Raw genomic sequence first — 27,261 nt, forward strand, 5'->3', positions numbered from 1 at the left:
TGTATGTCCTGGTAATGAGACCTTTAAGCGAAGTCTTATTGCAAACCTATTTTTAATTATTAAATTGTTTATTTAAATAATACCTCACGGTATTATTAACGTATTTCTAGAATGCACTAACAGTTTGTTTTTGAGCAAATCATACAGGTGGCGACGGTAACTTCCATTACTTCACTTACCAATACTAATATTAAACCAAAAAGCCATACATTTTTTTGTTAGATTTATCGGACTACTTCCCTGCCATAGGTACTTACTTTTACCATTTGTTATCTGTGGTTTTTCGGCTATATTTTACTTTATCTAGTACAAATGTTTAATACTAAATACTTGTACTTGTGCTATCGCTAATATTATTATTAACAATAGTCATAGGCGAGCAATCGCTCGCAAGACCCATTCTTTCATTCGCCTTTTGCCTTCTATATTTAATCGTTTTGTCTCAGAACAAGGCACACTATGTGCTTCGTTATGTCGTGTAGGCCTTTTATGTCACAATGCTTCAGCAATACACGACTTTTGAACACGATATTTTCCCGTGATGTAATGGAAACGCGGATAATTCAAGTGGATAGTGTAACGGTATCAATGCATATAGCTATTGAAATATGTAGGCGGGGGTGCACTCCTGTTTATATCGGCGTATTGGACACGATTCTAATTCGGTCGTAATAAACTCCTTATCAGTATTAAGAGTAAACCCTGGGGAGCTTTTATATATTTAGTACTCGTAGTAGTTGGTTTTATGGTAATGTAAACATAACACAGGGGGTACATGAGACTATTCTTAATATTAAATTCTGAGGTTAACAAATGAAAAATTTTCTACTCGTAGCAATTTCGAATAATATTTTCGATATAGAATACTTATCTAATATAGTCGAAAAGATTCGTAGTAAGGCTATCTTGGGATAAATGATATTTTTCATTTTAATCGATACAATTATTACTTTAAAAATTGAATTAAATGCATTCTTTAGATAAATCCATAAATATTAAAGGCAGAATATTCTAATCCAAGATAAAGGTATTATATTTTTATCAAATTAATTGACCCTTATCATATAAGCTAAAAACTGCGTAAATGATTCAAGAACATTTAACACGTTTCTTTCATTGTAAAAGACATCCTAACACAAAGCAATAAAGTCGCTTTTTCCAATAAAAGATTGTGCAATGGAATAATCTTGCTAATCTGGTCTGTATAGGCCCAAAACTGACTCAATCTATATTTTCAATGTTATATATTTTTACTTTTTTTTAAATTGTTTTAAACTCCATTACGTGACAACTGTCTCACACAGCCATTCTTCCGAAATTAGTGAAACTGAAAGAGAGAATATAATAAATATCTAATATACTTCCCTTAATAAAAATAACAGATAACCAGTAAATAATTATAACATTTCATTGATTCTGAATCGAGGGTAAAATAGGCTGTTAACCGTTCAATTAACCGCATTTAACGATTTCCATTAATTTCCTATTTCTTTACCGATAGTATGAAATTAACGACGAAGAGAGCTGATAGATTTCTACTATATCTTTCTTCATGTTGTTGTGGAATAATATTGAAGAGGACCTGAACAGTTCCTCTAACGTAAAAGATCCTCGACCAGTCTTGGTTAGACTGGTCCGACGAAGGCCCCAGTTGCGAATGAATAATTTTGCTAGCGCGTTTATGACGCGCAGTATATTATGACGTCATCACAGTGCTTGTAGCCGTAGAATATAGGTGTCTGTGAGAAATCGAATTTTAAAATTTTATATTTAGGGTGTGGTATAGTGGCGCCAGTCTTTCTTAGTTTTATATTCGATTTCACAAGCTTTCTTAGTTTTATCAGCTCATTAATTAAATCGGAGTAAGTCCCGATAACCAGACGTAGGCAATCTTTTAAGTATTTCAAATAACATAGCATTGTAATTTATTCTACGTGAGTAATATTCTTTATAATTCAAAGCAACCCAGTTGACTCAGGAACTGAAAAACATTGCTATTAGTTCACTATTAAACATGCAACATTTAAATTTAAATCATTTTATTATTAAGTTAATTCGTAAATATTCCACATTCATAATACAGTGCAATGAAATCGTTATACATCTGATACTCCGCTTACAGATTAAGATAAATTTATCCAAGATAAAATTGGGTTGTAAAAAATTTTGGGTGTAACAGTTGCAAGCCATTATTTATGAATATTATAAATTTTTCCAACACATACAGCAAAAAATGTACTTCTAAGAAAATACCTTTAGTATTTTTTGGAATCTATTGGTCTTTGATCTTTCACCAGAAAAAGTATCGAGTGAGACATGTGGACATGTTTATTCAGTGTCAGGCAACCGTTGACATTTTTATCTGAACGATAAGCTGACGACATTTAATCTAAGCGTGTTTTGGTTAAAACTTAATCCGTTTGAAGTTCGACTAAATCTGAAAAAAGTAACTTTAAACTTTTAAACTTAACAAAAGCGTTACTTTTTATGTTTTAAATCTAATTAAAATTCGATGTTGAAAAAAACTTTTTTAAAGGAATGTGCGTAAATTCGTCCACCATAATTAGAAATCCAATTTTGTTCTAATTAAATCAAACTTAAAATTACTTTATTCATAAGCAAGTACACTTATGAACGTCAACAAAAAAAAGTTAAATTGATTATTAATTTACATTTACTACAAGTTCACAAGTCAAGGGCGTAGAGCGGGCTAGAAGAACTGGCAAGAAACTCTCCGCCACTCTTTTTAATCGCTAAGTTTTGAGTCATACAAATTGTTTGAACTGGGGCAAATCAATCCCAAGGATAAGGATCATTTAAATATTCGCCAAATTTATAAAAACCTTGATTGAGTTTTGAATTTATTCAGTGATGATTTCGCTTGGGACTTTGTTGTAAAAACGAATACAATTTCCAATTATGAATCCTATAAATCAGATTTATTCTTAAAAGGCATCGCACTTGCGAGTCTTCTGGGAATGTGTCAGTATTTCTTAACAGCAGCCAATTCTATTTTTATATGATTCCCTCGTCAGTGGATTTAATTAGTTAACTATTATTTCGGTTCAGTGAAATGGTGTTTTTTTCGCCGCTCCGGGGCAACTTTGTAAAGTAAAGCGGTGAGTGTAGGGGTCGGTCTGTGAGGTGCAATATACCTACCCACTAAAACCCATCATCTGTACCCTATGGACTTGAGGCAAGAGCGTATGCTGCGCTTGAGGCATGTCAAACGAACGGATGAGTATTTTTTATGATTCTGTATTTGCAGAATTACGTTAACACACTTGGTAATTAGTAAATATAGGTTGAGATAAAACTATTCAAATCTATGCGTGGCGAGTCACGTATACCATTGAATTATTGTATGTTTGTCTATATCGGTACTGACCTGAATATTATTAGTAAAGTATCACATAACTACGGATTTACGATGTTTATGTATGTATGCAATTGTTATTATTATCATTAAATTAAATACATTGATGATAAAATAATTGTTCGAAATACATATTCGTTACATCTTACATCGCTCGGGTTATGCTAGACGCATTTTTATATTGATTACCCTTTTTACCAATTATATTCATTATTAGTAACGTCCTCAATGTTATTTTTTTAGTGATTGTTTGTGCGTATTGTGAAGGCAATATTTTAGTAGTATGTATATTATCAGTCTAACCCCTCTTATTGTTCCTCCGAGCGATATAGCGAGCTCACTGCTCCGAGGATTTCTGCTCGTTGGGAAGCCATAGACACGCATTCCAGGACTATATGGGTTATGACGTATCCGATTATATCTCAGTTGAAATATAAAATATTCAAAAGAAAAAATATTAATATGGTTAATCATAATTAATATTTTTTATTTTAAATAACAAACTTCTTTTAATCATAATATATAGTATATGGTTTATTGCTAAATTAAAAAGGGAGTTAAGTAATCGTACGGTGGGGTTGTAATTAGGCAAGACTAGGGCTGCCGGAGACATCTTTACTTTTTCTATTTTTTATTATAGAACATGGAGGCTGGTGGCTCTCCTGATGTTAAGTGATGGACACTCTCAATGATATAGGGCTCGCGAGTACGTAGCTGGCCTTTTAAGAATTGGTACGCTCTTTTCTTAAAGGACCCTAAGTCGCTTGCCTCATGGGTTTCCATTTAAGACCGTCCATAGTACTTTGACATCGTTCAGACAACTTGTCCTACCAATAATAGCCTCTTAAGCTGTATAAAACCTATATAAGCCTATAATGATTATATTACTCGCACTAATGATTAAACCTACGGCATTGGTTAGGAAATAAACTAGACACTTGTAAAATATGCATATCGTAAATAAGTTGTTATGCACCATTAAACGATTAAAGCATTAAATCCTTATATAGGCGTTAAAATAACTATATAATTGGATATGTAGTCAGAAACGACACGGCAATAAGGAAGGCTCTATCGGCACTATCTTCACGATTCAATCTTATTTACATTTCACTTTCCAATATAAGCGCATGCTCATACTGGATATTAGAAAAAATCCTATGTGACATATTTGTTATGTTGTATTATTGCTGAGTTAAGAGAAGAAAGGTGAAATTTCAAAGGGAAATGTTTATTACTCAGTAGAAATATGATGTAATATTGTATATAGAAAGTGTATGCCTAAATTGTCGGAGTTACGCCCCGAGAGTATAGCCAGACTCTCTTAGCAGGCACTCTCTTCAGCCTTGTTAAACGCGAGTGTTAAAAATATCATCCTCTATTACTTAAAGCTAGAATCGTCTTCTAAATATTATATTAGTGAGCACTAGCCACTAACACACGACTTAATGAAATCTAATGTAAAGCTCAGAGTCTAGTTAAGTAAACATTATCGGCTCGGTGTCATTTGATAAGATACAGGTGACATAACATTGATAGTTCGTGTTTGACTCGTGAGCTACAATTATTGCACACAACCAGTGGCGTTATAACCAAGGTTCTTAGAGTCGAGACTTAACGTTAAGTATGCCTCTAGTAACTCAAAAACGACTAGCATTTGACATTTGGGAGTCATACTTAGCTCTAAGGATAGGATTCAGAGTCGACACTTTGCGCTAATTTATAAACCTTTTTTGACATGCGGAAGCGTTCGCGGTAAATCTAAACTACGTTAATCTCAATTGCGATAGCGATTGCGATCTCGACTTTAATGTTGAATTGTGACCCTAAGAATGGGCCACAGATATTATAAGAACTGTATGAACAGAAAAACAATGAAAAACAACAACACACAAACATGAACAAAAATGTCGGCATCATTATGGCTGTCGCTAATAGAATGCAGAGTACCAATGCTGCATTGTATTTTTTCTTAAATGCCAAGCTAATCGTTTCTTTATGCCTGACATAGGTACGTTGTAAATATTTGAGTCTATGTGACATAGGTTAGGTTGGTATGTGGTATTTTCCTTCGTATTATTGTTATACCAGAGATCGAACCCATGGCAACAAGTTGACCAAACATTTCACAATTTCCTTTTGTAATTTTCTCTCTCTATAAACACATTATGTAACTTGAAGTTTAATATAAAAAGCACATAAAAGTAATAGCGTAAAATTCACATTAGGCAATAAAATCCAGGTGTTTGAAACGAATAAAAATTATTGTTTCATAATAAAACTTTACGGCTTTATTGCGACATGACGTTATATAACTACCGAAGTATTTTTATTACAAGAATTTTAAAAATCCATTAGGACGAGGTAGGGTGATATGAAACAACTAAAGAGTAAGGTTTCCATAGAGAGCATTTTGACAAACTCTTAGAGCAACTTTGGGATCGCTGCCGAGAAACCCCGATTAGCCAGCAGGAAATGCATACGCCATACACTCCGAAGGGATCTCAATCATATTCCCAAGCAGGCGCTTGATTGGAACCCGCAAGGATAGTGGAAGCGTGGCCGACTCAGGCAAACCTGGCGCCGTACAGTTGCAGGTGGGGCAAAGAGAGCCGGTAAGACTTGGATGCCCTTTGCCTCATCTAGAGGTTATACAACATTAAGCAAAAAGAATGAGTGAGGTCTAAAATGATACATTTAGACTTCGATATATCCGATATAAATCGCTTTAATAGAAAGTACTAGAAGCTTTACTCTGTAACTTCCAATTTTTCACTATCAATTCTGTTCCAAAGCGACAGCGAGTCCGACGTTATTCAAGTTCGAGGTATCAATACCCGTAGCGCTAAGGTCGGAACCTAGAGCGCGCGGTACAAAAACTCATTATTGGAGTTGTTTGTTGGAATTTGAACTTACAGAGGCCCAGGTTAGCTCGCGATCTATTAAAACAACTACATCAAGATTGGATGATGTTGAATGATGTCACAATTGGAAATATTGCATTGATCAAACTAATAAATAATAAAACTAAACGGGTTAATGCATTCAAGTCTTGCTTAAATATTAATATTGGTTAAATTTCCCTACTACCTGTGTTATATATTTTATAAAAAAACTAGATACTTAACGAGATTCTTTATTCTTTTCTAAGGTCTTTAATATGATAACAATCGTCTTTAATATGACCCTAAAATTGAAAAATCGATAAGCAAAGTGCAGTAGTAAATAATGACGTATTTATATAGGTCGAGAGACGGAAGAATCCTTAATCTTTCTAACCCATAAAGGCCAATATATCGCGCCGTGACACAAACGCAAAACTTTAATAATAAATACTTTCTATACAGCGACTGCCAGGTGAAATTGGGCAGGTTCTTCTTTTTTTAATTTGCCGTAAAGGTCGCCGAAGTTTATTCACCTAACCAGGAAGTTGAACCGCGAATGTCAAAGCTAACCACAGAGAGTTCATATTTCGCGATATTGAGTATCGTGTGAAATTCGCTCGTTCAGATATTTGCTCTACTTGATTTCTGTGTATAGGTAACAAAGTAGGAATATTAGGTGTGAATGCTAAGCTAAAATAAAAAATCTTGTTTTCACTTTAAATACGATAAAATATAACCTAAATAAGATACAATAGTGTATTCTTCTGAGTCGAAACATACTTAGTTTGATAGAGATCTTGTACAGTAATCATCATCATTTATCATTTTTTTTAAATTTTACATGAACAAAGCTATGATTATTTCTTATATATCTTCTGTTTTAACAGTTTTAATCAGTTGTAGCATGTCTGATCTATATTATCTTCAATTCGTACCAATGGTAGATAGATAGAGAAGCTTTTAACCAGCACTAAAGAGTGCGCTTACAATATTGATATATGTATAATTCAATTGTATAAAACGCTAGGAATTTTCCCATAGGTCACGTTACGATGGTTGTTGTGTGAGATACAATCCAATTACTACGCCACGCCTTGTCACAACTTGTTAGAGAATAAGATCAATTGGTTCTACATATACCTACTATTTATACTTAAATTTTAACAGTCACAAACATTATCCAACTTATACAGAACACAATAATACGTAGAAACCACAATTTACGCGGCCCCATATGCTGTAGGTTTAATAAAGGGTTACGATAATTAAGTTAATATTTTAATTGTATTTACACGAAAGTCTTGTTATTAAAATGTACATCTGGGTTTTATAAATTATAATTTATTTTGATTACACAAATATACAGTATTTACAATTATATAAATAGGTATATAAAAAACTAGTAAGGTTATTAAGATAGAATCCGATTTATATAATAAAAAATAAGGTTTCAATTAAAACAGATATGTTGCATATATCTGCAGGTGAGTTTCATCATCGGACGTCAAGGTAGAATACCAAATTCCACCCGTATCCAGCTGCAAACTGATGTATTTCCTCACCAATTCGAAATAGGGTCCTTCAAGAAAAGAGCGTACAAATTCTTAAAAGGCCGACAGCGGCGAACCCCTGGCAATGTGAGTGTAAACGGGCGGCTGTATCACTTAACACCAGATAAGCCTCCTGCCCGTTTGCTCCCTGTACTATAAACAAAAATTGATTTTATCATGTCCAAACGCATTGTTTATTTTTTTTAATTCATGTACACAGGTAGACTATATAATCAAACTAATTCGCGTTAAGAGATGAGAAAAAGCGTTTGAATAAACTACTGCTGCAAAGCTTTATTAAGCCCCTCAAAGACACTGAAACATCTCAACCGCTAATCAACGTGTGGCGTTCTTTTTCAACCTACCTTCAAAGCCTGATTACCTCGTCGTTTATGTCGTATTTTTTTTTAAAACAATAGGAATATACAACCATTTAGTTTGAACCTTTGTTCAATTCATTTCGCCACAAAATTATACAGCCTTTGTTAGGCTCGGAAGGCAGCACTGTTGAGTTTTCTTTACACTATTTAGGTACAAAAATTGCGGCAAAAAGTACTATAAAAAGCGCTTTATTGTGAAAAGCGGTGATGCGAGTGGAATTTCGTATTCTGCTTTGATATCCGATAGTGCATCTCAGCTAATCTGAACAACTATTACGGCAAAAACTAGTCCTGTGTAACTGATATTCTTCCTCATGCAACAGCCTTCCTTACCAGGATAGCATAACAAATATGCGAGTTTCATAAGGCTATATCCAAACCTGTCTTATTGTATCTATTATGTGGCAATCATAAATAGCTATGGTATCTGATTATGTATTAGTTTGCTTAAATGGTTAAATTATTTAATGGATTTGATGGTTTTGTATTACAAGATATAAGATCTGTAATATAATTTATGGAAAAATCACAATGTTAGTGACAATTTATTACTTAACAATCTAATCAAGTATTAAGCATAGTCCAATATACCGTTTTGTTCTAATCTGGACTTAAAGAACTTAAATGATAGCCAGATTAAAAATAGAAAGCTGACAATTGACTCAATTCACAGATAACAAACGTTTTACGATCTCGCAGTCTCCCCAACACTTCAAACCGCACACGACACACGCGATTTTTACATCAAGTCAAGAAACGTGATAAAAAACCTATTCTCACAGTAGCTAAGTGATACTATACCTCAATAAATTTTACTACAATATAATGTCTAGATTTGCATATTTTAAGCGCACGGTATACGTGACAGCTGATCACGAAAAATATAATATAAAATAAGCAGGCTATAGATACAGATAATATAAGATGTTGATGAATCTTCAATGTCTACAACACAGACTATACAATGAATGCTGTGAGAATCTTTAGTTAAATTTGCAGATTATGCAAAATAGCTACAATTTCTCTACCCATAGACATTAATTTATTTTTGAACAATGGTTACACCGGGCATTGTAAAAAACAATAGGCGCCAAAATGGCTTCAACCTCGTCACACCGTCGTCACCAGGTCAGGTGTCGGAATCAGCCCCCTGGCATCAGCCACGTGTGTTGATCATCACGTTTCTAGATCCCTCTTAGAGAAGTTGCCACGTGCCCTCAACAACGTGATGTGCTGATGGAATGATTGTTTTAAGAACTTCTGTTATATCATAAGGCTTCAGTTCCGTCTTTCAAAGTATTTTGAGCTCCTAATTTGAACTACGTAGACTTAAGATATAATTTAATAACTAATTATTTGACTCTTCTTGAATTTTATTCATTTTGGATTGTGATGAACTAAAGTGATTGAAAGAACAACCTTTTTACTACGTTACTAGAGTATTTTTGTAGTGCTGCATTGGATTGTTATAAATAGCAGCTCGTAAGAATCTGTCTATGGTTAGTTAACCCTTTTTTATAGAAGACAAATGAGGTTTATACGGATAGATATTAAAAAAAAAAATCGAATAAAGTTAATTTAAAAGTAATTTTTTTTCATGAAGTTATGTGTTTACCGGTATCCATGGACACCTGTCACACCAAGATGTTTGTTTAAGTTAATGGTACGTTCTTCTCTTGACGGCCCCTAAGTCATAACGGCTCGGAAATACCTAGAATGGCAGCTGTTTTAAAACCGCTCTGTCGTGGACCGCCAGACGTCAAGGAATTTTGCATTCTGTCTTGACATTTATTGACTACGAGTATTTAAGGTATATCTTTACTTAATGCACATAAAAAAACCCAGTTATTCACAAGATTAATATCTAGGCTATTGTTTATATTTATAGTATAAAATATATTATATAAACTAAATCTATACAAACGATTGTAGCTACAGTTAACATCGTTTGTTTATGTCTTAAAAATCTAAATACTATTGCTTCGCGATCGCCGTTTGAAGTCACTACGTCTTTGGTAAATAAATATAGACAAGCGCGTAAAACACCATTTATGACAATCGCCTTATGTCAAACTGACATTTACTGACGACTCTATGACTCCTTATAGCTACTATCATGCATATCTATATAGCCCAATAGCCATTGTCAAACAAAACACGACAAAATGGCTCTCGTGACATCGTAAATATGTTTCGTTTTAGAAAGTTGTGTTCTCGAGTTTATGGCTTAGCCACTGGGGGGTCATCTGTTCGATTCCATAAGTGCTTTACAAGATAATTTATTTGCTCAATTGTAAAACAATAAACTCATTTGATCATTGGTTAACATTCCAATGTTATTAAACAAGAACGGCAATGGCACCATAGAATAAGCGACCCTTCCCTCGAAGTATGTGGACACATTCGTGTCATATAATTCAGTTCAGTTTATTTAAACGTGATTTTTTTGGATTTAGATACTACTAAATCACTTATAATAGTAGCATTTATATTAGGGAATATTATAATAAATTCAGAATAAATGGTCTGATGAAAATAATGTCATCAAATAAAGAGAAACACCCTATTGTTCGTTTAATTCTAAAGTGTTGCTTAGGAACTTGTATGCGATACTGTGTTCAAGTTAAAACAGAACAAAAGAAGGCGATCCTAGCTTCTGTAAATTACTATTACGAGTATACTATCAGTTTTTAGAAGTTGAAATACTTCAGATAAAGGTGTTTAACTTCTCTATTAAAGTAATAAATATAGTCATCTTATAGTCAACAAATAATTACCATAATTGAGAGATTTTCGTAAGTATAAATAATTATTATACTGTCTTACAACGTAATAAACGCCTTTATTACTTCAACAACAAAGATGACTTACTGAAGTGTTAACTTAGTTTTGCAGTGACAATAGTACACATTTATCTAATTAAAGGTATTTAAGTTAAGTAAAATATTTCACATTTAATAAGAAAATTCACTTAAATTATTTAATAGCTATGTCATCCACATATGACGCTTAACATCTGTACAAATGTGTATATAACTGTATTAATAGCGTTAATTAACCGTTGTTACGAGTAATCGTATAGATATCGAAACGTAGAATCGATGTTCACATCACATATTAATCGATGGCACATCGAGTTAACGTCTGCGCCGATCAACGGTAATGAGCGTACGATTATAATTTATGACATTTACAATATACGATTCCGATATTTTTATATACTTTTAGTCGTACTTTGAGTCTCTTGAATCGTTTTATATATTTTCATAACATATAACACTTAATTTACATCACATTTACAAAACAGGAGATAAATAGAATTAAATAAATGAAGGAAAAAAGAATGTAAATTGGCGGTCTTACTACTAAAGGTGGTTTCTTCAGGACAAACCAAACATAAATAATATGAAAGTTAAATTCACAATCGAATGGCAGTGACGGTTTTATTCTGACATTTAATTTTTTTTAACATATGTGAACAGAAATAACTAAAATGATGAATAAAAATAATGTTTTTGTGTGAGTATGTATACAACATACCTCTTATGATAAGTATAGTGAGTTCTTCTTACAAAACCGAATGGACTGGATTTTAATCAAAAATCAAACCTTTTTTTTATTTCTATACTTGATTAGCTCTCCGTACCTCTAAACCAAAGCCGGTATTCTACTAGACAAGTATTATAAAACAAGTCGTGTATGCGGCGGATAAATATGTTCCAATTTAGTATTGGCTAAGAGCACCTTTAATCGAAAATAAGATCCAAGATTACGCTTTTAATGTCCAATATGTTATCGAAAATCACGACTTTGATGAAGATAAATTACACAGAATTTATACCTGCACATTAAAATTATTGTCGCAATCGTATCATATAAAAGGTAGTTCATAAAGATGTAAACTTCGATACAAGAGTAATTTCCACACATAATGACGCCTCGAGGCGCTAAAGTCGCGTTTATATTTTTAATAATCACCGCTTAATTACATCTGAATACTGATAATGATGATATATCGCTGTAATTTGACATAATTGTTAGGTAAAGTAGAAAAAATTGATTTTTATTACTCAACTTAAGGTTTGATTGAAAATTATTTTTATTACAGTTATCTCGATGAAAATGTAACTTGTATCCGACTTTTGTTACGGTTTAAAATTCGTGTTATTCAATAAGGTTTATTCATGGAATCATAAATTCTTAATAGCTTTTTCTTCTTCTCTGAAGTTTATGAAATAATAAAAAAACGTGTAGCACTCGGGGACTGCCGCGGTAAAGCTATTGCATAGCATTTTTTATCAACTTATGCAGTTATAATTTTTTATTTATGCAGTATTTGTTTTTCTTTGATATTCATTCAAGTTTTTTCTTTGATATTATTTCAATCTACCACTCTACCAGACTCAGACTAAAACGCCTATATAGTCTGTCTCACTCTAACGGGTACCGGCTGCACCGGCCGCGCTCACACTACGTCACGGGAATGCGCAGTATGCGTTCTGTCCCACTCTAACGCGTATTTGCCGCACCTATATTACGTCATCGTGTGTTAGGTTTTTTCGTTACGGAATTTCTTGATTCGGTCGCCGCGCTCAAAGCCCGCGATAAAATCTATGCAATATCTTAAAATACTTAAAAAGCGGTTAGCTTAACAGGCACACTAGACACGAAGAAAACGTAAACAATGACAGACAAAAATAGCATAGTATAATCTAAATTATTTCTATATTCAAGTATAAGTGATTTTTGCATTTGTAAAACTGTAAAATGTAATGGCTAGAGGTTGCCTTTTCGTTAAGAATAAGGGTTTTGTATAATTAATTCTGAAGTTAATTATAAACTAGAATCGAGCAGTGTCTGATTTGTATCAGTTATTTTTGTCAGTAGGTACTTGCGAAAGTACCGCAGCTGCCAAATGTCAATAACCTTAATAATGAGCCTAGGTTCACCTCAAAATAGATAGAGGATGATAGAATACACGTTTTTTTCTATTGTAATTAATTTATTAAAAGGATTTGGTAGTCATTGCATAGAACATGCTGTCGATATTACAATATTATAATAAAAAAGCCAGTGGTGCTACAACCTTTTAAGCCTCAGTATTCTGGATATTTTTCGTGATCATTTTATTCTAATAGGCAAGTGGAAGACCAGCCTTCTGCGCCTGACACACCCCGACTTTTAGGGTTAAAGCATGCCGGTTTCCTGACTGTGCCTTGTGGTGTCTTCACCGTATGAGCGTGTGCTAAATAGGCACATAAAACAATTGCATTCGTGCCCAGCCGCGATTCGAATGCACGCCCTGGCCACTGGGCCGACACTGCACACAACAATAAAATCTAAATACATAAATAAGAGTTAACGTGCGTAACTGTGTTTGTCCGGCATCAGTTTTTGGGTTGGAAGGGTGGTTAATCTGATTTGAGCTAACTCCATTAGAGCATTATGACGTCATTAATTTTAATAGATTACGTCATTAACAGTTATTAGATATGATTCCAAACAACGTTACCAACTAGGTTAAGTAGCAATTATTTTAAAGATTATTTTTCGTAATTTAAAAAGTTCACTTCGAAATGTAAACATTCCTATTTAAACCTATTTCAAAAGGTTATATTCATTTTGTACATAATATTTTGTCTTGTGTAGTTTTTTGTATTAAATAGGTTTAAATATTAGTTAGTCTATGGTAGTTTAGATCTCGCTTAAGACATCCTGAAATGTTAAAACTCATAATCGTTAATGTCTTGTTAGAATTTCCGTGTTCCAACCTACAGCAATCGGCGTTATAAACAGACCTATTAAACACTCTTATTATTTTTATAGTTATCAAAGTTAGGCTTAACATAAACGAACGATACGCACGTGTTTAATTAACGACGTTTAACAATATATATAAAGAATATAATCACATACAACAATATTAGTTATAATTAATTAATGTTTATTTATTTGGGACAAACGTAATGATAAATATTGCATCCTTTTTAATTTACATTTTTGTTCCGATGAACAGGAAATACACGTTTACTAGAGAAAACACGTGAAATGATCAGTGTATAGGCAGGCATGCTCATGTGCTTTTCGTTTGAACTCATAAGAACGAAATGGATTCGCTTTTGCGCAGACAATCAGTCTCGGTTGAGCTGCGCTTACAAATAGCCCTTGCCGAAATAACCCTTCAGATCAACAGCGACATCCCATAGGAAATGAGTTTTAGAAACAGAAGCGCTTGGAACACTGTAATAGCAAAGGAATCGCTATAACCGCTCGATTGTAAAGAGCCTAAAAGAAATTTTTAAGAGAAGTTGTAAATATAAACACTTTACGAGCCCTTCCGTTTTCATATTGTTTTAATGTTCTCAAAATATTTGGGTATAACTCCTCAAATTAGATGTTTATTGAAACATAAAACACGTTATAGCTTCATCCTTTTACAGTGGCCACTTTACCAATATAATGACAGATTTATTGATAATTATCCGATATTTTACTCTGTTTGGAAAGTTCAAAAGAGCTTTGCAAGAAATCTTGATATAAGACTTACATACATCATTCGCGCAGATTTTAACAAGAATTGTGCAGAATAAACATAGCAATATGACAGAGAAAAAAAACGAAAAATGAACTTTTCTTTGAAATTGATATAATTTCTAACATCTTGATAATTTGATGAAAATGAAACTATCCCATATCGATTAGAAAACTACCGGAGCTGGTAGATATGCCATCGACGACTTGATGGCGATTATTTAGTTAGCTAAAATCTTCGAATATACATACTGAAGTAATGAATACTTATTATTGAGATATAAATATGACACCCGTAGACATTAATATATAAGTCTTACATCTATATAACTGTATTGAATATCTTAGCAACTCAAAAATAAATTTATCGTCGTCTGGAGTCGGACCAAGAGGAAATTTATTTTTAGGAAATGACAATATTCTTGAAGACCGAGATATTGTCAAGTTTGAGCTAAAACATTTTAAGAGAAATTAAAACAATTTTTACGTGATAGTTTGTATGGTCAGGTTTTAAAATATATTAGACGCGTTTGGCTTATAAATTGTCTTCATAAGCAAGTTGAATCACGAACTTTAGACAAGCTTTACCGCAACCGCCTTCTCTCAAATGACGTGAGATAACGTGCTTCCAGTACCCGCTACGACTCGTAGCAATTGACTGAATTTTTAGATAAAAAAGCGAAAAAATTGACGCTAGTAGTAATTTTAAAAACCCTGAGTAAATTTTACGCCAAAGGTTATTAAAATGTCCTCCTATCTAGTTCCGTCTGCAAGTTATGACGCGATAAATTCATAAATACACACGTAGGTCACAATATGGTTTAAAATAATCGCAGATCTAACATTGACCTCATTCTGTGGAGGTCTCGAGTCTATTTGCTATAATATTTATAGCTTTGTGAGAGAACAAACGACCGGAATGTTTGCAGTCGGAAGTAACACGTACAAAATGTAAAGCTAACCTTTTAGTGTTAACTAATATTATAAATAAACAATATAATCGACAAACGTCATGATATTTTAAAAAGCAAATGCATTAAATAGTATGTTTAAATTGCAAAGTTTTCAGTAGACATGAAGAATGAAAATGCTATGTATTGTATGTATGTAGGTATTGCTACGTATTGTAGTTTTTTTCTTTCATTCGTAAACATTTTTATTTCAACGGTTTAATTTATTATACAATCATACTTTTTTCTTCAAAACCTAACATAATCCCTAAAAAAGTATTCGTGCATAGAGTTTGGAATACAGAATATTTTTTTGAAATTCTATAGAACATTTGTTAGAAGCTCTTTTTAATCATGTTTTCCTGGTACTGTAGCAACGTTTTCAGTACAGTTTCAATAGAAACCTGCTGTGTTTGTTATCTGCAAAAACTTTTCACAACGGTTGTTTGCATATATATCAACTGCTTTGTTATTTTCTCATAGATTCACGTAAAAAAGTTTTACCTACATACCTTTAGTGCTTTGTTTCCACTATAATCTAGATAAACTTCAATTATCTAAGCATTTTTTAACATCTTTGGTCCTAGTTTAAAAAAAATACTTATGCACTTTCAAAGGAAAAACACTACAAGAATTGTTTAGAAATATATTATAGTCTCTGAGTGCCTCTATTCGAATGAGCCCGGTAACCTGCTAAAAGAGAGTTTGTTTTTATTTAAAAACCCAGCAAATTAGTGTGATTTTATATTATTCTAGCATTATAACAGTCTTTAATAACAAGTAAATATTTTGCTGACTGTACAATACCTACTTTGTGTTGTTTTGCGATATTGTTAGACCTAGATTAAAATCGCCGCGTAATACGTTTTATTTATAATAACAAAGCAACGGATATTATTAAAAGCCTAGCCGCCTAAATGGAAAAGATGTGTCATTTATAGACATTTCTATGTTCCTTTCAACTTGCATTGATATTTGGTATTCTTTGAAATGGCCTAATGGGGCCTTCTATGGACATATTTTAATGAGTGTTGTTCCATCACCATTTCATTTATTAATAAAAGAAAAATACAGTGGCGCTACAACCTTTTTAGATACACAAATCTGAGGCCTAGATCTACGTTCCGCCTTTTTGAATCTTCAAGAGTTAAGCAACGAGAGAAAATAATACAATCAATTCCTCATTGATTTGATTGTTTTAATAATCTCTATCTGTCAATACAGGAAGTCTTATTACAAGAAACGAAAGATTAGTAATGTTCGAAGTCGGACATGGCCTCAATAATTAGCACTAATATAAATTTGCGCACAGTTGGTGTTATGCTGTTTATCCAGTGTGTCTTTAGTTATGCCTAAATTTCCTGTTTCATGAAGTTTGGTTACTGTCCGATGCTGTCAATGAGAACAAACGTTTAAAATCTTCTAATAACGGCGTGGCAATTATGCAAGCTATTCTAATGCTGCGCTTCAGTTCATTCACAATTTTTTTCATATAACGTATATTTAAATGATTACTGTCGAACTATAGTAACGTAAGGGGGCGTCCACAAATTACGTAAGGTGTTTTTTTAAATTTTCCGTGACTCCCTCCCCCCCTGGTGAGATGTTGTGAGATTTTATTCAATCCCCTCCCCCAACCCCCAATCTCACGTGAGATTTTTCAAAATGTGGGTTTCTTACGTAAACGCGTTGAAAAAGAAAAAAAAATTGCTTTGTGCTTTTATTTACGACTAATACAAAATAAGTGAAATGTTGAGCGTTTAGGTATGGAGTTAGCGGGAAGTTGCAGAGATGGCCTTTTGGGTCAACCATTTTCCTATTTTTTTTTTTCAATCAGAAAAAAAAATTGCGTGATATTTGCCGAGACCCCCCCCCTCTCTAAAACGTAAGATTAAATGAGATTTGACTCGACCCCCTCCCCCCCTTAAACAACTCACGTAATTTATGGACGCCCCCTAACAGTATTACCAGCATAACAAAAAAGGTCTACTAATTTAGTTGTAGTAATTGAGTGCAGTGACCTCAACTACCGCTACGGTTCTTTTTCCGCAGAATCTAAAATAGTTAAAAACATCTTATGATGTGATCAATAGTAGTAAGCAATAGTGATACGTCCTAAAGTCTTATTTTAAAATTCAAATGTTGTAAAACCCTTTCGCTCTTATTATTAAACGTGTACTAAATATTGTGCATAATATAACCATGATTATGATGTTTTTTTTGTAACCTTCCTAACAATCTATCTTAAAACAAAAGTGTTTATAATAAAGCCGTAGGAGTAGAGTAATTTCACGATTTCAACAAGACATAAAGCATAAAGTAATGGTGTACAATAGTTTTTCTTTGTTTATATAGAATACTAGCGGACCCCACAGACTTTGTCTTGCATTATACCTATTTCAAGCGATTAGGATATTTAACACAGTATGAAGTACCGACTGCAGCGCCATCTGGCGGGCTGATTTGTGAATCTAAACCATTCCCAGATCCCTTTGAACACACACAAAAAATTTCATCAAAATCGGTCCAGTCGTTTGATAGAAGTTCAGTGACATACACATTCACAGAAGAATTATATATATAAAGATATTTCAAACGTATCGCCTATCTTTAAATACGGCTCGGCCTTACCCGAGTGCGTCACAGTTGGTCTATGAACAAAAATAATCGGGTCTGTTAGTAATTAATGAAAATAGCTCGCTTATATTTTCTCTTCTTCCCCTGTTATTGACGTGTCTTGTTTAATAAATACATATAAAACATGTCTGAAACAATAATATTGATGTTTGCGTGTTCACCCACGCGACAGTAAGAATGCAAACAATTGCTAGTTTAACTTCCAGATTTCAAACTAAAACAATGGCGATTTTACTATCTATACTATTATTATTAAGAGGTAATGTTTGTGAGGTTGTATTGAGGAATCTCTGGGTCTAGTGAACTGATTTTGAAATTCCTTTTACCAATAGAAAGCCACCAACTTCTATTGGTAAAGGAAATTTAAAAGACTTATTGTTAGTCGTTTTGCAAAGTAATTCGGATAAAAAATGGTTGAACGAAACATTTCTTACGAACGCTGTCTTAACGATGAGAGATATATGATTGAATTCGTTCGAAGTTGTAGATCTTGATAATGCCTACAAAAAGTCAGCAATAGAACATGTTTTCCGCCGCGTCTATCTGTCTGTTGCTGTTCACGGTAAACTTAAAAACTACTGCGGTTTCATCAATATCTAGACTGATTCATGAGAAAGGTTTAGGTATAGGTATATTCTTTCACGGTTTCCGTTAGAAGTCTGAGTATGACTTACATAAATATTAATAGACAATTTCCTTATAAAAATAAATCATATCTCTAGAGTAGGTATTGTATCTAGAAGGATCTTTGAGTTTTTTTTATATATTCATCGCTTCTGTAGACTAGGTTAGGATGACCCGAGTATATAATTCGTAGATTCTAGATTTGTTCACGGAAAACCAATAACATTTACGGTCAACTCGATGTCAGAGAAGACGACGCTATAAAGGAAGGTTTTCTAACGCTAGAAGGACCTATCATATTTTAATTCTAGATATAATGACTTTTAAGTATAGGTACAAAATATGTATACAGTGGAATCTCTATAACGCGAACTTCGTTAAGTCGAAAAAATATTGCCATTCGCTTCCGCTGGACCCTTATAACGCGGTATTTCGAATTATATAGACTTTGTAACTCGAACAAAATGTTACTATTATAGTATAACACTACTGTTATTCTCTATAACTCGAATTTCAAAACGGAGACTCCGTAAGTGTTACTTGGAATTCCCCGAAAGAATAGCAATAAAATCCAAAATGAATGTTCGGGTTCGAGGCTTTTTGTCTATTGTTTTTGTCTTGTACACGTGCAATGAATGAATACATTCATCATCATCATCATTTTAGTGTACAGTTATCATCATTATTATGTTATTCGTATTAATATGTAAAAAATATATACAAAACTTAAGTTGAATTGTTATTCAAATTCGACTCATCACAAATCGAAAAATACACATAGAAATAAAATTCAATAGTTAAATCATATGTATCTCGAAGTTGTTGATAAGTCGAACACTCGCAAACTCGATTTTTTTTTTTAGATTCGTAATCGTTTTTCCTCAATCTGTAAAAAATTGTTTAGCAGTTTTAGATGATTGTATTAGTAGATTTATGAATAAATATTTGTACAAATCACCTATGAGAGTAATAACAGCGTTCATTGAACAATAACACTATGACGGCTTCATTGTTTCTCGAGAGATGTATCTCAGTTGTAACAAACACTTGTGGGCGATATATTGTGCGATCTATAAATGTAAATTCTTATATCTATACTAATATAAAGTTGAGGAGTTGAACGCGCCTCAGAATCTACAGGTTTGAAATAAATAAATATATTTGTATGACTTATAACATATCAGTATTTTCTGATATTAACGCGGACGAAACGGACATGGTTATTAGTAGTTTCAATGTGTTAGACGATAAAATTATTTGTGTTCTATTCAGGGTGACATTAAATATAATATAATGAAACATTATTCTTATACTATTGTGACGGATTGTTTAATTTTTTTTAATTGTTATCCAAACCTTAATTGATAATAGTAATTAGATTAGACTTTGGTGTCAACGGGATAGTTTTCTGTACGATACATTTTTGATATTCTTAACATTATTATTAAAAAAAATTACAATATAATAGGAAATAAGTTCATCCTTGGATAATAATTAATCATTAAGCGCGCAAATCTCCGATACCGCAGATAACTATTTTAGACGGTTGATCCACATTTATTTGCCCAATACCCCATTAGAGAGCGAATGAATATGATACTAAAATTAATCATTTGTTTCAGGTAATTCGCATACCCGTCAAGTGGTGACAGTTTAGTGATAAAGTGCAATAAATCAGTGTACATGAGTGAAAAAGTGATTTTAAGTGAGAAAATGACGAACATTACGCCGGAGACCAGAATCATGATGATGCGGTCTGATGACAGTCGACAGGGTTATAGAAGACAGGTAAGATATATCTTTTCTTATATATATATGAAAACTTAAATTTTATATACAATATGTGTCTGTATGACCAATGTATATCAATTGCACCGGTTTTGTTAGTTCCTAATGCACAAAAAATAATATGCGCCCTTTTCTGCACTATTAAGAAATATCATTTTAAATTTTAAGAGGTTTTAAAATTAAAATTAAATAAATTCTAAAAATACTTTTTCTTGTATAGTAGAATATTTATATTTCAAATAATAAATTACAAAATCTATTAATACTTTAAATAAAACTAAAATTACTATACAAATTTGGTCACTATGTCAGTGGCTGTATTTCTTCGTTGTCATGACATTAGGCTATATTTAAAAAAAATAACCTCGAACAACTACAACTACTAGTCCATTCAATAAAAGTTAAAATTATTAAAGCCAGTAAATTCATCAAAAGTGACACAACACATAATAAATACATGTATATTATTTTAATTAATTTAAACGTCTTTCTATTTTCGGAAGCCTTACAAAGTTCTATTGAAAATTTTCCAGGAACCCTTGTTCAAATCAAGAGTATTTTCTTCTTATGCTGTATATTTTTACTTATTTAGTTTTAATTCTCAACAGGACAGTGTAACATTAATTAAAAATATGCAATTGCATTAAATTGATGCACATAACCTTCTGTGTGTTCAGTAGCAAAAATATTTCAGGCAGTAATTATTATTATTATATAGATTATTTATTATACAATTTAGCGACACAATATTAAGTGACATGCGACATAAGTGCTACATCAGGTATCATATCAAAACAAATGCCGTCCTTCCTAAAACATTGCTTGTGAATATTCAACTTTATGTCCTTAAAACAAGGTTTAATTTTAAATCTATTTAGATGTCCAAATCTGAGTCAGTGTGCCGTACATTGACCCCTTCCAAATGTTCGCTTCAATCTAGCAATGCTTTTAGATAATGTCACTAGTGATGTTATTTCTACGTCGATGATTTATCGCTTTAAAAGATGAAAATAGATTAACCTACATTATTATATCATATGAACGGGATGTTTTGTGTGGCCGATATTTGTAACGTACGTAACGTAACTTATTCAGTTCAGTGAAGTGTAGTAGAAGACCGTTTAAATCTGTGTGTATTTAAAAAATCGTTCAATATTATTAAAATTTTAACACCTAACAGCTCTCAACACATCTGCTCATAATCTAGCTGACTGATTGCAAGATAAAGACATTTTTTTTAAATGTATATGTCACCGTAAAATTGTAAACACCGTTAGATTGTAATCTATCTCGCGAGATTATAAACTGTCGAAAGATTGTGAACCTCAGCTTACTGCTTACAATTTAACGTATTATTATTCGGTAGTTATATGAAATTGTTGGAAAGTAAAATTAATCTGTAATTGACCAAAGAAGTTTGAATGATAACTAAGTTAGTGTAGTACAATCTCCCGAATAATAATACGTTAAATTGTAAGCAGTAAGCTGAGGTTCACAATCTTTCGACAGTTTATAATCTCGCGAGATAGATTACAATCTAACGGTGTTTACAATTTTACGTTAACATATACGTTTTATGTATTTAATTACCTCCTTAAATTTTGTGGTAACCTACTGGTTTGTTTAGAGGTCCAAAGTATGAATCCTCTCTCTTATTATAATAGGTTTGTAGAATGAAATAACTTAATAAACTGAAGAAATAGTGGTTGATGGGTATGACATGACGTATACGGTTTTGTATAATTATTATGTTCATAATTTACTGTCAACTAATGACGTAATATATGTAATTAACAACGTGGCATTTCAGTTAATTGATTAACGTACTATTTTATTATCTGTTCAATATAAAATTACATATTTAACGATGATAAGCAATATCATATTTTAAGTGATTGTTTTGGCTCATCATTCATGACTCACTAACCTAATCTACAAACGTATAGTCATATTAACAAAATTGAATAAGTTACTCATAAAACTCAAATTTATATGAAAATAAGTAATTTATGTAAGATATATTCTATACATTTAATGAAATGAAATTAAAATATCGACAACTTTACATATCCAATCACTATTAGTAAAACGTTGCGCTCGTAACATTGATCGATTTTGAACAGTCGCGCTGGTACAGCACTGTACAGAGTGATGTTACCAAACCCTATATTACTGCTTAAGTATTAATCAGTTTTAGTAATGATTGGAAAATAGTATGAACTTTACCAAATATACAATTCATTACACACACCTTATTTAGATTATTTCTATGTTATTAATTTAGAATTGTAATCTTTATATAGGCCTTTTTACCCTTTATGAAAAACGTCTACAATAATTAAACGTCATTATTATGAATTTAAAAATCATCGAAACGATAGCCACTCTGCTATGTGTAATACGCAAAAATTAAAAAAAAAAACGATGAGGTTATTTGTCACCTTTTGTGATTGAAGTAAACTTTAGTGTACATACTTTTATTTATATTTCCATACTTCTATGTTTTTGTTCATGTTTTGTCTGTTTGATTTTTGATAACGGTTTTGTCTGTCTATAGGTATTAGCAGCTCTGGCGGTATCCCTTGGACCATTCGCAGCTGGTCTCAGCAAGGGCTACATGTCTCCAGCAATCGCCAGTATGCAAGAGTCAAAGCTAAATGGATCCTTCACCGTCACAGATCAGCAGGCCAGTTGGATCGCGAGTTTGAGCTTATTGGGTAAGTGTTTTACCTTAATGAGCAGCGTTGGCCTTGTGGCATGCAATTTTTATCCCTGAGGTTGTAGGTTCGATTCCCGGCACATATGGACTGTCTGAAGTGCGCATTTTAAGTGGCATGCTTTAGACGTACAAAGGCGACGGCGTTTGTCACCGTAGGCTGATCACCTACTTCCCTATTAGAATAGCAAAAGATCACGGAATAGATACAGAAATGTGAGGTACAGATATAAAAGGTTGTAGCGTCACTGTTTTCTTTGATGTTATAAAATTAATACGGCTTTCGTCTTCTACTTCCAAACCCTTAGCAGAAACATTTTTTACTTAAACCAGTATCTAAACTATACGAATTCCTTTAATATTAAAATAGGATCGCATCGCTATTCTTCCTAATACACCCGTATTAGGTTTTTAATAATTCATTTATTATAGTAATTAATTAAAAATATGTATAATATACTATTGCATAAGGTACTAAAGGGAATGTTTACGAAAAGGTACTTAAATATTCTTTTCCTTATTCTCAATTATAATCTGATAAGCGAATAATGAGTGTCTTTAAATGCGGATTTATAACTCATCGGCCATGGATAAAACATGTTCAGTATAACAACAGGTTCGAACCCCGGTTGGATTAAAGTGTAAATTGCGAACAAGATTAAAGCTATAAACGTAAGAATTATATCGCCATTCGTGATTTATAGTATCGCTCGAATTGCCTTTTGTTATAAACAATACATTTTACGATGTGTATTGTGGTAAAATGTTGATTGTTACTTGTTTCGTTACACACATGTCCAGATATTCTTTCATTTTACTAGAAGAGAACTCATATCACGATGTATTGTAAGACTTTTGATAAAACTATATCATCGTCACAAATATGCGATGTAAGCTATAATCATATGTTCTTATTGGTGAGATTTTTCCATTAGTTAATTGGACACATTATCACTGATTTTTAATGCTGTTATAAATCTTAACCGTGTAGGACAAGAGAAGCGACGACCACTTAATTTCTGATGATAGTAACATTAATTTATCATAATAATTTCTTCCCTAATATTAGACCGACTCTGTGGTTTAAAACCTGGATGGATTAGTAACCCTGGCCTGGATTCGGGAAGGCTTCGTATCCCGAGAAAACTGACCTGCCAAAGCTTAACGTAGAAATATTTCTATAACATGTGAAGAACGCAAACAATAGTACTAATTAGCATAGTAATATTAAACTTTTCTCCAAGGCTGAGCAAGAAAAGACGATTATACGTGTTAAAACAAAAGATTACATGAATTGTTGCACATTAAACGGCGACTGCACACGATGAAAGAAGCAGTAAAAGCCTAGCTAACTATTGTAAGCACTAAACTGGTTGTTGCAAACAATGCAACTGTAGAATACCTAAGTATTTCTGGAACTAGGTACTAAATACTAGTACTACGCGGAAATATTTTTTTTCGTATTTTCCAAGAGTAATTGTAGTTAAAACCAGAGATAAAACAGTCGGAATAGTTTTGTCTTTTTAAATTTGATTACATAATTGGTAATTCTGTTGTTTGTGTGCATTTTGACTCTGTACAAATGTATTCGCGTATTAGTTATTAATGAAGACAACACAGTAAAATTATTCGAATTTTCGATATCGAGCCCTCTGACATTGACAATTTCCAAGGGCGGCTGTATTACTAAACATCAGATGTGACTCCTGCACAGGGCCTGATTTAGAGACTTTGGAATATACTTATGTTCTGTATTAACAATGATGAAAATAATATCTAAATAAATTAGGAGATATAGTATTAAACAAACAGAACGTACGACTGGTTTACGGATGTTGGGCGAACGTTCGGCGTGTTGTCACTGCTAATTACGATTGTTTGTCTGTTTGACAATGCGCAGACTTTGATGTGATGTGCAAATGTTAGTAATGGAGGCTGTATAGACGGGAAGGAGCGGACTTAACATTAAGTGCTGACTTCAAATATCTGCGATACTAGTTTCTGCCGGTAGATTTCAAAACACATATAATAACTTTCAGAAAGTTTAACATTACAACCCTTTATAGTTATTTAATTAAATTGGAACGTAATTATGATATAAAGATACTAGCTGACCGGGCAAACGTCGTTTTGCCATGTATATCATTTATAATAAAAAATAGGGGTTGATCGTAGAGGGGTGAAAGTTAAGGGTTGTATGTATTTTTAATGCTGTAGGTATCATTAAAAAATAAAAAAATATCTCAAAATAAAAAAAACATATTTAGGGGTGGACTGACTACCCGTAATATAGATGAAAAATAGATGTTGTCCGATTCTCAGACTTACTGAATATGCACACAAAATTTCATGAGAAACGGTCGAGCCGTTTCGGAGTTTAACTACAAACACCGCGACACGAGAATTTTATATATTAGATTATAAGTATAGACAATTAGATCTTCTTCTTCTTCATTACTGACGGTCGTGGCTGTCTTGAATAGCCCTAAGCGATATGTCGACTTGCTCACTCCACACCACTCTTTTCTCAGCTTGTCCCAGTGCATTAGGGATATTAAGATCCATAATTGTCTTAATTTGATCAGACCAACGGGTAGGCGATGGAACCCGAATTCTCCTGCCATCGCTCCTCCCTACCAGCTTGTCGAGACTATTCGGCAATATTGCCAGGAGAGAAACATATGGCCAAAGTACATAAGCACCCGTTTTTACATAATATTTGACAGTCTTATGGTGTTTCTGATGTGGATATTTAGTTGGTTGAGAATGGATTTATAGTTTAGACAATTAGATAGACATTAACAAAATAAAAACCTTCAAATCAATCTTTATCTGTGCACAAAAGGAGAATACTTTTTTACTTTTTGGGCGGCAAAATATTTTTTATTATTATTTTAAAATAATTTATAATGCCTATAAATATGTACGATGCGTACTATAGCTTTCTCTATATGAAACCATTATTTAGACCAAATGTGGCGTATTATAAACCTATTTCTCAGTCTTGTTTTATGTCCTGTACAAGTAAAAGCATCATAATTTATTCCGTTTACATCGTATCGTGAAATATTATTTTGTAAGCCTAACTGAACCTAATTTCTACGGGAATTAGGTAGCAATTACTTTGTTGTTTATGTTGAAATACATTAAGGAATAGGGATGTGCAGTAAATGATGTCGAACTTTTATGAATGTTAATAATTATAATACTATATATAAATACTTTTTGCAGTAACTTTTATGATGTCTGGTTCAATATATAATATACAAAAAGCTTACGCATTTACGGCTTTAAATGGTAGACAGTACAAATCCTAAATAAATGGAAATTTAAGTTCGAACTTCTTGCAGATTCTCTATAATATTTTTCATTACTGCTACATATATCAGTTCCCCAATTGTTTTGTTCATTGTCATTAATCAATAGTAATAATATTTTGTATAAGTTCTTTTTTTTTTTAAAGACAATTCACACCAATTGACCGAGTCCCATGCTAAGCTGGTGAAGCTTGTGTTATGGGTACTAGGCAACGGATATACATACATATTATAGATAGATAGACATATAAATACATATTTAAACACCCAAGACCAAAGCACAACACCAAATGCTCATCACGTCGATGTTCGTCTCAGCCGGGGATCGAACCCGGGACCCATGGATTCGCAGTCAGGGGTACTAACCACTAGACCAATGAGTCGTCATCTTTAAGTTGGTTAAATAATTATTGAAACCTGTTTGAAGAACTTCTGTTCCTGGACATCCCTAATATATTCACGGCATATCGTAAATCGGCAGTTTTACGATAATTTTGCATTTGAAAG

The 27,261-nt window shown here is 32.8% G+C and overlaps 1 protein-coding gene across 2 annotated transcripts in view; it reads left to right on the forward strand.

The window, feature by feature from the left end:
• LOC125053336 (facilitated trehalose transporter Tret1-like) overlaps nt 1-27,261 on the forward strand; it is a 57,731-nt gene that overhangs the window by 19,772 nt on the left and 10,698 nt on the right. The window contains exons 1-3 of one of the 2 annotated variants that reach the window (XM_047654660.1): nt 19,965-20,073; nt 20,556-20,721; nt 23,279-23,438. In XM_047654660.1, the coding sequence (XP_047510616.1) occupies nt 20,617-20,721; nt 23,279-23,438 (265 nt within the window). In that variant the 5' untranslated portion in view covers nt 19,965-20,073; nt 20,556-20,616. Of the gene's footprint in view, nt 1-19,964; nt 20,074-20,555; nt 20,722-23,278; nt 23,439-27,261 lie in introns of those variants that run through there. The other variant, XM_047654658.1, reaches the window with a different exon arrangement.

Source organism: Pieris napi, chromosome 10 (genome assembly GCF_905475465.1).
Source record: "Pieris napi chromosome 10, ilPieNapi1.2, whole genome shotgun sequence".
NCBI lineage: Eukaryota > Metazoa > Arthropoda > Insecta > Lepidoptera > Pieridae > Pieris > Pieris napi.